Source organism: Rhinichthys klamathensis, unplaced genomic scaffold, assembly GCF_029890125.1.
Source record: "Rhinichthys klamathensis goyatoka isolate OS25496 unplaced genomic scaffold, OSU_Roscu_1.1 h1tg000567l_1, whole genome shotgun sequence".
NCBI lineage: Eukaryota > Metazoa > Chordata > Actinopteri > Cypriniformes > Leuciscidae > Rhinichthys > Rhinichthys klamathensis.
In genome coordinates this window covers 699,125-711,696 of record NW_026607033.1, presented here as the reverse complement: position 1 = coordinate 711,696, position 12,572 = coordinate 699,125, and the positions used below count along the sequence as shown (strand labels likewise).

The following is a 12,572-nucleotide window of genomic DNA, read 5'->3' as shown; positions in this document are numbered from 1 at the left end:
GAGAGAGAGAGAGAGAGAGAGAGAGAGAGAGAGAGAGAAAAATATTGATTCTTGAGTTTAATGAGAGGATACGTATTCCCGGGACAAATGTATATCATTTGAAAAGCAGTACAGCTAATTGCCAAGAATCATTTCTCTGATGCATGTTCTTCCTCAAGGATCATTACTCAAGTTTTGTCACGGCTTTCATCTGTATAGAGATGACGGCAACAGAATAGGTTTCGTATTATGTTTGGAAGTCTTTTGTCCTGTGTGGATTTGTTGGGAACATTATCCACAATTTGTTTGTTGAATCCAGAAAAAGAGAGGAGAACCAGGCTCTGCTCCAAAACTCAGGCTCTTGTTTTGTGTAAGCTGACAGCACAAAAATGCACAGCTCACACACACATCAGGTAAAATGCTCTATTTTGGTGTAGCTGGTACCTGTATTGGCAGGGGTGGATGTTACACGAGCGGATTTGAGGTGAAGGTCTGTTCTGCACCTGACAGTAGCTGTCGTTTACTTGAGTCATGGTCTTGTTAACGATTTTCATGCACGACACCACAGTCCTTCTCTCTCCTGAAACAAAACAAAACATTTTCTTAGACATAAATTAAAAGTCACTCAGGGTTTACAATACAATTGTAAATTAATTTGAGTACTTATTTTTATTACGCATGTCTTGAAAATTAAAGAAATTTGATACAAGAGGCAATGTGTCAGTCATATATATAATAAAAACATCAATTATTTTAACAATAAATAACTGTAATAAAAACAACTGTAAATAGCTAATGTACCCACACTTATGACTGTACGTTTTACATAAATGCAACATTCAATTATAGTTCTAATAAAAACAACAATGCTTAATAAATAATTCGATTTAGTAAATTAATAATATATAAATAGTATTTAATATTATTAATAATATTTTAATATCTCGCACTGTAAACTAGCTTTAATAAATAATTTAAATAATGTTTAACAAATAAATGTATATAATTAAAATTTGCAATAACATTAATAATAGTATCTTTATTAATAACTCTCCACATTTACATTATTGCATTTGGCAGACACCTTTATCCAAAGTGACTTACATTGCACTGAAGATAAATGTGTTTTTTAGTTCATGCATTCAAAAAAATCGAACTCATGATCTTGGCTTTGCAGGTGTCATGCTCTACTGTTTGAACTACAGGAATGTGATTGTCACGACTGACTTAATCCAAAAGACCAGAACGATGCATGATGCAGAATGAACGTTAGATATTTTTAATAAACACCAAGAATAACCAAACACACTACACATTAACATTGACGAGACTGAACCATGAACAGAAATAACTGAGGGCTTAAATACACAGAACGAATGATCAACGGAACAAGAAACAGGTGCAGAACTCAATCAGAAACCATGACAACAAACTACGAACGAGAACTCAGGCAAAAGGTGACAGGGAAAACGATGCAAACTAAACTAAAAAGAACATGACAATGAAACTATGAACTAGACAAGACGTGAATGTGACGGTTATCTATTTTATATATTATATATTTAACTATTTATAACTAATAACTAATTATAACTTAATAAATAATTAAACAAACGTAATAGAAAATGCTTAATAAGCAATTACATTTTAAAATAACAATAAAATAAATAGTATGCACTAATAATATTTCTTAATAATATTATACACCGTACACTAGATCACATTCTACATTAATACTCCATCCAATCAGATTTTAGAGCCAGAACTGTCTATAGCAGTTGATTTAGATGTCATAAGCAACTGCTCAAACTTCCCTAAAAGAAAAAAACAAACATGGTTGTATAATAATAATTGTCTTTATGGCCGCTTTGAGACGCCTGCACGAGTTTACAAACAATCCACTAAGGATGTTAATGTTTGGATTGCGTCGAGGGCTCTGGCAAGCACTGCAGTAACTCTGTACTGGGGGTGTTTAACCACAACAGGAGAAACAGTGTTTTCTCTGGCACGTGTGAGCGCCTTCATACCATCTGATCCTGTCTGGTCCACTTTGACCTCCCAACCAGCCATGTCTGATTTCAGGTATTTGCAGAACAAAACATTTCAAATTAGAGATAACAATACAAAGTTATTCCTAGTGGTCATCTATGGAGTCGGGGGTGTTTGGTCAAGACCAAATTAGCAGCTGGGGGAAGCACCAACTCGGCACTGAATTTGCTCGGGACCTTTAATTTGCTGTGAATTCTTAATGTTGTTGTTACTTCAGAGGGTGGCGGCATGCCAGACTGTAGGATTAGCCATGTCATTAATTTTGTGTTGTTCTATGTTTGCCAAGAAAAACCACGAGCAGTCAGAAATCGAGATCATTAATTCCTCAGAGCAACGAGCGGAGAAGGGCAGCCTAAGAGAAAGAGAGACTAGTTCTGTTCCAAAAAGTGTGCTGCCCAGTACCTAGTCAGCATTTTAGGCATCATATGGGTGTCCCAGATGCAAAGCCTGTTCCTGTTGTAAGGCAGCATCACATGTCATGTATCATTCATGGATAAGTCAATCCCACAATGCATTGCAAAAAAAGTCACTGTGGAATGTCTTTTAACAATGAACAATGCTGATATAAAAATTGCAAACTAACAATTTTTATTCTTATTATTGAATCATGATTGATGGAAGCTTAGCAACATGCCAACCAAACTCTACTGAAAGATGGAGTCGAGTGGAACATTGACTACAAATAGGCCTATACTTACATTATACCATTCAAAAGTTTGGAGTCAATAAGATTTTTTTATTCAAATTTTTATTAAGCAAGAATGCATTATTGGTCAAAAGTGACAGTTGTCACGTTTTGAGTTTGGTCATGTTTTCTGTTCTGTTCATGTCTGTATAGGTTGTTTTTCTTGCTCTGTTAATTAGTCCTGTCATCCTCCGGTTCCCTGCCTGTTAGTCTCCTAGGTTACAAATGGTTTGATTTAGTTGTCACAGGTGTTTTAAATTTCTTTGATTGGATTGTTCTGTCTATTTAAGCCCTGTGTGTCGTTCAGGTCTATGTTTTGTTAAGTTGTTTGTTCTGTTCCTGATCTTGTTCCAGAGATTCTGTTTAGTGAAGATTTGAGTTTATTTCTAAATAAAGACTGCTGCACTTAGATCCTGTTTCGTCTCTTCAGGAACCAACGGTGACAACAGTAAAGCCATTAATGTTACAAAAGATTTCCATTTCAAATAAATGCTGTTCTTTTGAACTTTATATTCATCAAAGAATTCTGAAAAAAAGTATCAGTTTCAACAAAAATATTAAGCTGCCCAACTGTTTTCAATAATAAGAAATTATTCTTGTGCAGAAAATCAGCATATTAGAATGTATTCTGAAGGATCATGTGACACTGAAGACTGGAGTAATGATGCTTAAAATTCAGCTTTGCGTCACAGAAATAAATGAAATTTTTTTTTAAATATATTGAAATAGAAAATAGTTATTTTAAATTGTAATAATATTTCAAAATATTACTGTATTTTACTGTATTTTTGATCAAATAAATGCAGCCTTGGTAAGCGTACAAGACTTCTTTCAAAAACATTAAAAAAACCAACCCCAAACTTTTGAGCATTAGTGTATATTTCATTTAATAACAAAATGATAAACATGGTTGGTAACACTTTATAATAACTACACGCTAATAATCATTAGTTAAGCATGAGTAAACAGTTAATTCATCATTCATAAAGCATTAATAGACATTAATAAGCAGTTTATAAATACAGCTATAAATGCTTTCTTCTTGATTTACAAGCATATCTATAATTTATTTAATAATTGTATTTTCATCCTTTATTAATGATCAATTTATTATTTCTAAATGAATAATTGCATTTTTTATAAACCAGTTATTTAAGAGTTTTCAGTGGTTCATAAGATTACTTAGAACGTGTAAGTAAATGATTAATAAACTATTTAAATGTACATTCATTCATCTTATTATTCAGACATATAGTGATGGTTACTTAGTGTGTTAATAAATGCTTTATTAACATGTATTTATGCTGTAATTCAGGGTTAATTCGGGTAGTTATAAAGCATTTAGTAGTGGTCAGTTAACTATGTTTGTGAGCTCATCTAAAGTGAGGACTATTCATGCCTTGTAAAGCATTTATAAAGGAGATTTAAAGGCTGTTAAATATTTCTATGTTCTGTATCACTGTGTTGTGTTTGTTACATTTTACTGTTTAGAAGATTGATGCGCCTTCAAATCTCCTTTATAAATGCTTTACAAGGCCTGAATAGTCCTCACTTTAGATTAGCTCACAAAATAGTTAACTGACCACTACTAAATGCTTTATAACTACCTGTATTTACTACATTTACTTACACTTTCTAAGTGATCTTATGAACGACTGACAACTCTTGTTTGTAAATAATGCTATACTTCATTTAGAAATTATTAATTGATCATTAACAAAGTATGAAAATACAATTATTAAACGCATTATAGATATGCTTATAAATCAAGAAAAAAAGCATTTATAGCTGTATTTATAAACTGCTTATTAATGTCTATTAATGCTTTATAAATGATGAATTAACTGTTTACTCATGCTTAACAAATGATTAATAGCATGCAGTTATTATAAAGTGTTACCAAATGGTTAAATCTAATTAAAAATGTACTATTGTACATAGTGTGCTATGCATTTATAGCACCGTCAGCAACATGCAAATATAAAACTTGCACTTAGAAGGCAGTAAACCGATAAGAAACTCACAAAAAAAAAAAATCAATCGGTTTACTCCAGGCAGATTCAATATTTTAACATTTCTGTGCTTGTGTTCCTTCAGTTAGATTAGAAAAAATACCAGTTATTAACATTTTTTTTTGTTACTTCCCCCCCCCCCCCCCCCCCCCCCCCCCCTCCCCTCCCCTATACTTTATACCAGGGTTCCTCAAATCTGGTCCTAGAGGGCCACTGCCCTGCAGAGTTTATTTCTAACCCTAATCAAACACAATTAAACCAGCTAATCAGGGTCTTCAAAGTTACTAGAAAATTGCAGATAGGTGGTCAAACAGTGGCCCTCCAGGGCTGGATTTGAGGAGCTTGTGACTAAACTTCGTAACTCCAGTGGATCCTCAAACTGATCCCCAAAACCTCATATACCTCGTTTCCACCAAAAAAAGAACCGGTTCGGAACTGGTGATGGTTCAAAGTTGGTTCAACTCGCGAACCTTCTCATAACCTGTTTGTTTTTCCACTGACTAGAGAGCCAAGTGAACGACGTCGTTACGTCACTGTGTACGTCGCCATACGTCTTAGCTTTCCTATTCCCGTCGTGTTGTTGGTCACAATAACCCCGCCCCCAGCCCCCGACGTAAGCATGACGTGGTAAAAGAACGGTTTTAGTCCAGCAAAGAGTTGGTGCCGCTTTGGAACCAATTTTCCTGGCCGAGAACCGGTTCTTTGGGTGTCGAAACACAAAGAACTGGTTCGCGAGTAGGCACCGGCTCCGAACCGGCTTTTAAAATGCTTTGGTGGAAAAGGGGTAATAGAGTAGCTCCACCCGCCTCCATTTAGAATGAAGTGCTGCACACATTTTAGAAACGGTCTCTGGTTCTTTGCAGTCCAAGGGTAAATAAAGAACTGGTTGTTTGAATAAATAGTGTTTTCTTTACTAAAAAAAAAAACACAACGTTTGTAAAGGCTAGTGTTTTAAGTATTTGAGTAGAAAAGAGTCTTAGTCTGGTATTTCCCATCATAGCCAATACAGTCTGGGAATAGCACTTTTTGGCCAAATGTAAACGACAGGAAAAACTGAACGCCTACATAGCAACAATAAACATTGTAACCTGTAAGTTGATGAAAACATGATGCAGTGCACTTACTGCCTCAGATGCGGCCATTCTAATGTGTGACAAATCTTTGACATTCTCTGGTGATAAAACTTCATTTGAGCTTGGTTTTGGTCAATTGTTAATAATAATATAATGACACCTTCAAGTGTGTGACCATACATAAAGCTACAATACTAACTTTGACAACCACTTTACCTCCAAAAATCAGAGGGGGCTCATTAGTTTGAATGGGCATGACACTTCTGGTCTCACTCCTACAGCCCCTTAACAACGGTTTCCAAGGCAACACACTTTCACCCCAGTACAGTAGAGTGTCCTTAGTGTCTCCCATCTGTCTGTAAATTGGCCTCCTCTGAAAGAAAGGCTCACTAAACACTTTCAGATAACCTTTGACATGCACTGTTGAAGAGTTGTGATTTTCTGCATGAATGTGGGTAGATTATCATTGGCTATGTACTTATTGCCCCATATATATATATATATATATATATATATATATACACACTCACAAAATCCCTTTCCAGTTGAGAAAATCTCTTGGGGATCCTTGAAGACTTTGCTAATCAGGACTAAAACAGCAAGTAAAGACGACATCTAGTTATAAGTTATGAAGAGAGTTTTACCTCCTATTATTAAGGAACGATGTAGACCACAAAGCAACAACTATTTCATAAACGTGTCTAGAAGTTTCCAAAAATAGGTACAGCAAATCTCTTGTCAGCTTTTTCAGGCCAGAATCTGATTTCCAGCTTGTGTTGAAAACCTAAAGCTTTTCTATTCGTCACTGAGTACGAAATGCCCTTAAAAAACCCAAAGCAGCACACATTATTTAAAAGTAAAACATAAAAATTGCTTTAGAAACAGATCATCTCATATGTTATTGTGTGCAAATATAAATGCTGATACAACACTTCTCGCAGACAATGACACTTCTCGTTCAGCCCTTAGTAAGTAATAACCACATAAAAGAAACAAGCAGATCAACATTAAAATGGGATCCATTTTAGATGAGACTGCATGCCGGTCTGTTGTAGATAAATGTTCGTCTGCTATCAGTTTTGTGAATATAACCAGCAAAACTGTCATGCTCGGACAGGCTTAGAAAATGAGACTTCAGTGTCGGGTTATTTTATGCGTACAGAAGACATGTTTAGTCTCAAGTGAATAACACTTCCACCACATGTGACGACTTACACTGACAACATCTCTACAATGACTCTCTCTGCAAGTTTCATTCCTTTGCGAGTCAATTAGCACTAATATAATTTGTCTGAGATATCCCTCATTCTCTTTTCATAGCAGTAATTATTATTTTTGGGGCTTTAACCTGGTAGATATAATCACACAGCTGTGCTGACCATAACAGTCACACGGTATCGCAGAAAGACAGCTGGGCAGCAGGCGTATACGTTAACAGCTTAAGGCCAAGGCTGAAATGGAATTTCATGAAACCTTTAAGAGAATTGGAAACTTTCCTGGTCAGCTTCTAATACTCACGAGAATAACTGCAAAGAGTAATAAGAAATGAACCCCCCCAGAGGGATTGTGGGTAACAGCCGGCACTGACCTCCTCCGCAGTGCACGCTGCAGTCCTCCCAGCTGCTGTGAGTCCACAGGTGCATGTGCTCTGGCTCTTTTACCGAATCGCTGCTGTTCTCCTGCGAATGGTTCAGGGCAACCGTGTACTCATAGTGGATCCCGTACGTTTGATCGTGGAACAGCAGAACCTGGGAGAAAAATGAGATGAAGAGCATTCAGGCTGTTTACATTCAGTTTGGTCCAAGATAATACTTTTAATCAGCAAAGATGCTTTAAGTTGATGAAAAGTGATAGTAAATACATTTATAATATTACAAAAGGTTCCCGTTTCAAATAAATGCTGTTGAACTTTCTATTCATAAAATAAATCTGAAAAACCAAATGTATCAGTTACCACAAAGAATTAGGCAGCAAAACGTCTTTCTTCAGCAGCAAATCAGCATATTAGAATGACTTTTGAAGGATTATGTGACTGAAGACTAGAGTAATGATGCTGGAAATTCAGCTTTGCATCACAGGAATTTTAACCCTAAAAAGGAATTTGTCTCCTGCTCTGTGATTTTATGTGGCCTACCACTTCGTGGCTGAGTTGCTGTTGTTCCCAATTGCTTCCACTTTGTTATAATACCACTAACAGTTGACCGTGGAATATTTAGTAGTGAGGAAATTTCACAAATGGACTTATTGCTCAGGTGGCAACCTGTCACGGTACCACGCTTTAATTCACTGATCTCTTGACAGCGACCCATTCTTTCACAAATGTTCTTTGTAGCGAAGAAGAGCCGACTCCCGTCGGGGAGAGCCGAATCTTTATTTGGGGCAGGACTTTATTTGGATGGGCACACCATGCGGCCAATCACATGGTCAGACTAGGATCATACCATTATGTGAAAGGAAGGGGGACACACACTCCGAAGATTGCGAGTGTAGTGGTACAGGCCAGGTACACAGAGCGACAAAGAGAGGCGAGGGAGCCGGAATTAAATGCTTTGATTTGTTTGCTGTGGTTCTGTGTTCAATTAAAGTTTTATTAAAATGTTAAATAATAGTAACTGTGTATTTTTTTGTAACGAAGAAAATGCATTAAAAAATAAGGCTTTTATGAAAACACTGAATAGAAAATTGCTTACCAATACACAAATCATTCACAATTGCTAAATTGGGCTAAAATAGAAAGCTCCGAGTGATACTATAGCTAGGATGCAATTCATGAAAATTGGGCACTTCTGCAAAAGTTTTAGATTTTTGGCAGGGTGTTAGGTATAGGCCTCAAGTTTTCAAAAATCCATGGATACAAGTTGGGGTGTATCCATAAAATCCAAATTGGCCCCCGCCGAAAAGAGAAAAGGTTATATCTCAGCTTCCTTTAGTCTTAAATTGTTGTATAATGTATTTTTTCTACTTTGTTTGATACAAGGAATCCAATTCTGATATATTCTTCTCATTTTAAGTCCATTTCTATGTTAAATCTATTATCATAGTCATATTTAGCTCAAATAAACTGTCAATATCTCTGAAAAAGTCACACTGAAATATTATTCCGGCCTCTAGACCCATATTTTTACCTCCAATGTATGCTTTTCTTTGTTGATTGGACAGGACACTATCACTATAGTGTCAAAAATCACATGTTGTGACCAAAAGGACCATTGTTGAGGCTTTAAATGAACACAAATTCAGAACTATGCCACAGTGAAAAGTTATATTAGGCTTTTCACCATGTTAAGGATCAATATTACATTTTAGTCAAATAACACAAAAAAAAACAATACATAGTTATACATCATGTATTTTTTTTTTTTTTTAAATCACTCTTCATCATTATTAGTACAGCCGCCCTCACACTTGCACAAGCACTGCCCCTCTTCCACGCGTTCAAAGGATGTGACGTTGTATCAGCAATGTATGGAATTAGCAAAAAAAAAACTGCATGGAATGCGTGGGCAGCTTACCCAGAAGTCCCCGACACCCTCCTTGTGATCACCCAAGACCCAACCAGCCTCACACTGGAATTAGTGCACATGCGAGTCAATTTCTCATTAATACAATTATCTAATCAACCAATCACATGGCAGTTGCTTCAATGCATTTAGGGGTGTGGTCCTGGTCAAGACAATCTCCTGAACTCCAAACTGAATGTCAGAATGGGAAAGAAAGGTGATTTAAGCCATTTTGAGCGTGGCATGGTTGTTGGTGCCAGACAGGCCGGTCTGAGTATTTCACAATCTGCTCAGTTACTGGGATTTTCACGCACAACCATTTCTAGGGTTTACAAAGAATGGTGTGAAAAGGGAAAAACATCCAGTATGCGGCAGTCCTGTGGGCGAAAATGCCTTGTTGATGCTAGAGGTCAGGAGAATGGGCCGACTGATTCAAGCTGATAGAAGAGCAACTTTGACTGAAATAACCACTCGTTACAACCGAGGAACGCAGCAAAGCATTTGTGAAGCCACAACACGCACAACCTTGAGGCGGATGGGCTACAACAGCAGAAGACCCCACCGGGTACCACTCATCTCCACTACAAATAGGAAAAAGAGGCTACAATTTGCAAGAGCTCACCAAAATTGGACAGTTGAAGACTGGAAAATTGTGCCTGGTCTGATGAGTCTCGATTTCTGTTGAGACATTCAGATGGTAGAGTCAGAATTTGGCGTAAACAGAATGAGAACATGGATCCATCATGCCTTGTTACCACTGTGCAGGCTGGTGGTGGTGCTGTAATGGTGTGGGGGATGTTTTCTTGGCACACTTTAGGCCCCTTAGTGCCAATTGGGCATCGTTTAAATGCCACGGTCTACCTGAGCATTGTTTCTGACCATGTCCATCCCTTTATGGCCACCATGTAGCCATCCTCTGATGGCTACTTCCAGCAGGATAATGCACCATGTCACAAAGCTCGAATCATTTCAAATTGGTTTCTTGAACATGACAATGAGTTCACTGTATTAAAATGGCCCCCACAGTCACCAGATCTCAACCCAATAGAGCATCTTTGGGATGTGGTGGAACGGGAGCTTCGTGCCCTAGATCTCCATCAACTGCAAGATGCTATCCTATCAATATGGACCAACATTTCTAAAGAATGCTTTCAGCACCTTGTTGAATCAATGCCACGTAGAATTAAGGCAGTTCTGAAGGCGAAAGGGGTTCAAACACAGTATTAGTATGGTGTTCCTAATAATCTTTAGGTGAGTGTATAGTAAGAACTGCGGTGTCAAGTCAGTCAGTGAAGCCTGTAAGCTTCTTTTCACTAATGGCCTCAAGTCCCTGGATTCAATCCCCCCGACCCAGCATGCCTTATTCCAGCATGGAAAGCGTGCCCTGCACACTGCAGCTTTTGTCTGGAAGCAGTCCCTCTCCAAAACTCCAGAGATTCCAGACCCCAGTGAGTGGGGTTGGGAATGGAATGACAGAACCAACGTCTGGGTGCCATACTGGACAGATATTGAAGATGTCAGCAAGGGAAGCTCACTCCTCCTCAACTGTGGCTGTGTGGTTGCCTGTGAGGGCAACTGTAAGTGCCACCGAGCTGGACTTCGCTGTACCACATTGTGCAAGTGTGAGGGAGGCTGTACTAATAATGATGAAGAGTAAAACAATTTTTTTTTAATAAATGATGTTTAAAACATAAATTTTTAATGATGCTTAAGTATGTATTGTTTTTTTGTGTGTGTGTGTGTTATTTGACTAAAATGTAATATTGATCCTTAACATGGTAAAAAGCCTAATATAACTTTTCACTGTGGCATAGTTCTGAAGTTCTGTTCAATTAAAGCCTCAACAATGGTCCTTTTGTTCACAACATGTGTTTTTTGACACTATAGTTATAGTGACCTGTCCAATCAACAAAGAAAAGCATACCTTGGAGGTAAAAATATGGGTCTAGGGCTCTGAGTAATATTTCAATGTGACTTTTTCAGAGATATTGACAGTTTATTTGCGGTAAATATGACTATGATAATAGATTTAACATGGAAATGGACTTAAAATAAGAAGAATATATCAGAATTGGATTCATTGTATCAAACAAAGTAGAGAAAATTACATTATACAACAATTTAAGACTAAAGGAAGCGGAGATGTAACATTTTCTCTTTTCGGCGGGGGCCAATTTGGATTTTATGGATAACTGCCACTAGGGGGACCACCCCAACTTGTATCCATGGTTTTTTAAAAACCTTAGGCCCATACCTAACACCCTTCCAAAAATCAAAAACTTTTCCAGAAGTGCCCAATCTTCATGAATTTTCACGTATTCTTTCCCAGCTACTACATGAAGAGCCATTTGGGAGCCATAAGAGCCGGCTCTTCTAAGGTAGCCGAGCCAAAAGAGACGAATCTTTGAAAAGAGCCAGACTTCCCATCACTAATGCCTAGGTGCTTGATTTTATACAACTGTGGCCATGGAAGTGATTGGAACACCTGAATTCAATTATTTGGAGGGGTGTCCCAATACTTTTGGCAATATAGTGTATGTGGCCGGTTGCATAAACTGCTTAGACTAGTCTTACAAGGTTGTCAATTTTTTTCTTCAAGATGGGTAACTTGTTAAATTCAGTTAAATGAAATAAAAAGATAGATTAGTCTAATTTGAATCTGAAAAGTAAGACTGATTATCCCTTGGTTAACTGCTAGTTGGTCCGACTAGTTATTACGACAAAATCTTAAAGGAATAGTTCACTTAAAAATTAAAACTCTGTCATCATTTACTCACCCTCAAGTTGTTTTAAACCATTTTTAAGTGAACTATTCAATTAACATAGTTTATGCAATTGGCCCATGAACCCCACAAACCACCTTCAAGATCAAATGGAAAAACAACTGCTGTTAATTAAAACCATTATAAGGTGTCAGCGTACTCTTGGCCAAATAGTACATCTCCAGAGGTCTGTGAACAAGCGCAAGGTCTGATTTTAAATGGCTACCAAAATGCCATGAGGAAAGAGAGATCACTTCCATTCATTCCCATAATCATTTCCAGGGACAAGGACTAGACTCTGGCCTCCAGCACACCCTTTACTTTATCACAAGATCCATCTCATGGCCATTTTCCTCACTTACTGTGCAGACAGTGGAGGTTATCAGCCTCTCAAACAGAGCCGTCTTCCCATCAGCCTGAGGCTAATGACATGAATGAAACTACACACAAAAGAACACATCCAAACAGGTAGGAGTACATTTAAAACACCCAACAAGCCCGCCAACAGAAGA

General features: G+C 37.4%; 1 protein-coding gene across 2 annotated transcripts in view; it reads right to left on the bottom strand.

Moving 5' to 3' along the window:
* adamts17 (ADAM metallopeptidase with thrombospondin type 1 motif, 17) overlaps positions 1-12,572 on the bottom strand; it is a 155,096-nt gene that overhangs the window by 26,604 nt on the left and 115,920 nt on the right. For both annotated transcript variants that reach the window (XM_056239563.1, XM_056239564.1), the window contains 2 exons: positions 7,387-7,546; positions 424-559 (listed from right to left, as the gene is read on the bottom strand). In XM_056239563.1, the coding sequence (XP_056095538.1) occupies positions 424-559; positions 7,387-7,546 (296 nt within the window). The remainder of the gene's footprint in view (positions 1-423; positions 560-7,386; positions 7,547-12,572) is intronic.